This window comes from Anneissia japonica, unplaced genomic scaffold (genome assembly GCF_011630105.1).
Source record: "Anneissia japonica isolate Jap-2015-1 unplaced genomic scaffold, ASM1163010v1 scaffold284907_len19403_cov253, whole genome shotgun sequence".
Lineage (NCBI taxonomy): Eukaryota > Metazoa > Echinodermata > Crinoidea > Comatulida > Comatulidae > Anneissia > Anneissia japonica.
In genome coordinates, this window is record NW_022694443.1 from 1,506 (window position 1) to 4,345 (window position 2,840).

The window sequence follows — 2,840 nt, forward strand, 5'->3', positions numbered from 1 at the left end:
AAAATAAAAAAACAAACAACAAAACGGGAATTTTTGGCGTGCTTGCTGACAGATTAGCCAGTCTCGGACATGAGAAGAGAACAACGGCCCAAATTCAAAGAAAAGTGAAGGCATTGCGAGCCCAATACAAGTTGATAAAAGATCAGTTGAAGAAGAGTGGTTCGGGCACGTCTGGTGTAAAATCTTTGATTGCGATCCATCCAATCACACGCGCGTATATCTAATCCCGTGAAACAGAGTTGGCCAAACTCTCTCTTTACGGCTCTGCTGTTTCGACTTTCATAATTTGGAGGTCAATCCAACTAGTGTGACCGACCCAGAATTTCGAGCCTGGCTTGAAATCTCACCCGCGTTGTGTGACCGTAGCCAATATCGTATCACTGCAATTTTATTCAAATCACCCAATTTAGCCAGAAACTTACATAGGCCATGTCAGTTACAGTGGTGTATCTAGGGGAGGGCGCCCATAGTTTCCCCACCCCCTAAAAAAGAATCACGGTCAAGTAGTTAAAAATTACCTAAAATCACCACATTTTGCGAATTAGCGCCCCTCAACTGATCATCGATCCCCCTCCCCCCTAGATAAGCCACTGGTCAATTAGAGTCCATTATCAACAATTCATTACACATTTTGCGAAATACAACACAACACCGCGTGTTTAATTATATTCGAATGAAATGAATACAATAAAGTAATGATCAATATAAGCACCTGGACCTATTTTAAAATCATGTTAGATAAATTTAAAGAAATACTCTATAATGTTTAATATACTACACATCTAGATGTGTATAAGAGACAGTATATATATAGTCTTTCATTATTATTCTGTATTATTGTAAATTTCTATTATACCGTAGTTGACTTTATACCGAATAAACATAAATTCATACAGAAAGTATAAACAGTAAAACATTAATTATGATATACGTTCTAAGCCTACTCCTGAGTAGTAGGCCTGGACTACTATAGAACATGTAGTCTTTCAAATACGTTTAGGATTATGTCTACTTCATCTAGTAAGGAAGAATTCCTTTACAGGTATAATGATGCGCTGAAAAGTCGGCAACTTATCTTCTTTGATGTCAAAACTTACATTTGTCACTAATCCTTTCTTATTTACAGAAACTTGAACGACGTGGAACGCAAATGGACATAAACGTTTAACACAATACCTTGTTGATGTAGTATCACTGAGTGTGTCGCCAAAAATTACGGAACACCTTGCTTCAGTTGCCATCCAACATTCGTCGATGACAAAAAACTTTTTCAGTTTTCTTCTCATTATTGGAGATTTTTCATCTAGTTTACAGTCTATCAAATTTCTGACATCAATCTGTTTCACATATGTCTTGAGAACTTGAATCTGAAATTTGCAATGGTGGCCGTTTCTGGTTGTTGTCGAATTTTGACGGGAAAGAGATGTTGTCTGCACAAAATTGAACATCTGCTGGGCATCTGTGTCACGTGTTATCTCTTTTAGCGTGAAGTCACGATATTGTGATCTCCTAAAGTTGAAAAATATATTGGTTCTATTTAAAATTGTTTTATATGATATTGTCCTGGTCAAAGTGCTCCAGGATTATTAAAGTATAGCTGATGGATGGATATAAATTGTGTCAATGTCAAAGTCAAACAATTAAAAGACCAAATTAATAAGGATGACGTGAAAACTAATAATTATAAAAACAAAAGTAGTAGTACATAGGGGTTTAAAAATAAGGGGAATACATTTGGGGTGGAAGGGTAGCAGGTCTAAATATCAAAAAGTATCATTAGGCCTTAATATGACATTCTATTACAACTGACGAATGGACGACCATAAAACATATTGGAGCGGCACATAATGGTTTAAGGAAGGGGTGAATTTAGAAGTAAAAGGTCAAAGGTCTTTAAATAAAATTCTATTTAAAAAAATGTTTTTAGGCATACCGTATGGCGAGGTATACATTCAATTTAATGGAGTGACCACTGATAGTTTCTATTTATTGAAAATAAGTAACTGACCATTCTCCTGGGAGGGTAGGCAAGCTTTCACCAGGCTGCTATAGTCATGAACATACATTTTAAATAAATAACTGATTCTACGATTGTGAATGTTGTCAGTCATCCCGGACAGGCTTTATTGTCTTAAAAAAAAAAAAAATCATTTCTACAGGACATATTTTGTATGACAATATTTAACGTCAATCCAGGACACATCATCAGTCTGACTGGTCTTGGGGAGTAGATACTTTTTTCGGAGATCCCGTAAAAAGAAGGCGTATAATATTGATCTCTGTTAATTGGCATGCATCAAGGACTAGTGCTGTCCAACTACGCATGCACATGAGTGTGAAGAATTAGTGCTTTTAGTCGCATTTTTTTAATTACCAACAAATATTCAACGGCCCAGTTGGTTAATGTGTCTGCATTGACAGCAGAATGTCTACATAATAAGTCTAGAAATATATATATAGATCTGTATATTTATATACTATATATAAAATATATATCTATACATAGACATATATGTAGGTCTATATATATAAGTTCATATATATATATATATATATGCATACATGTATGTAAATATATATATATATGCATACATGTATATATATGAATAGGTCTATATAATGTGAATATATACATATGCATATATATATATATATATATATATATAACATACATACATACATATATATATATATATATTTATATATATATATGTGTGTGTGAATATATACATATGCAAATGTATATATATACGTACGTACATACCTACATACATATAGTCTTATATATATGTAGTCTTATATATTCATATATATATATATATATATTATATATAGACCTA

General features: G+C 33.3%; 1 protein-coding gene across 1 annotated transcript in view; it reads right to left on the reverse strand.

Annotated features, from left to right (window-relative positions):
• Positions 1–834: 834 nt before the first annotated feature.
• Positions 835–2,840, reverse strand: part of LOC117101068 — an 11,917-nt gene continuing 9,911 nt past the window's right edge. Inside the window, exon 3 of the mRNA XM_033240932.1 lies at positions 835–1,509. Within this exon, the coding sequence (XP_033096823.1) occupies positions 1,014–1,509 (496 nt within the window). The 3' untranslated portion in view covers positions 835–1,013. The remainder of the gene's footprint in view (positions 1,510–2,840) is intronic.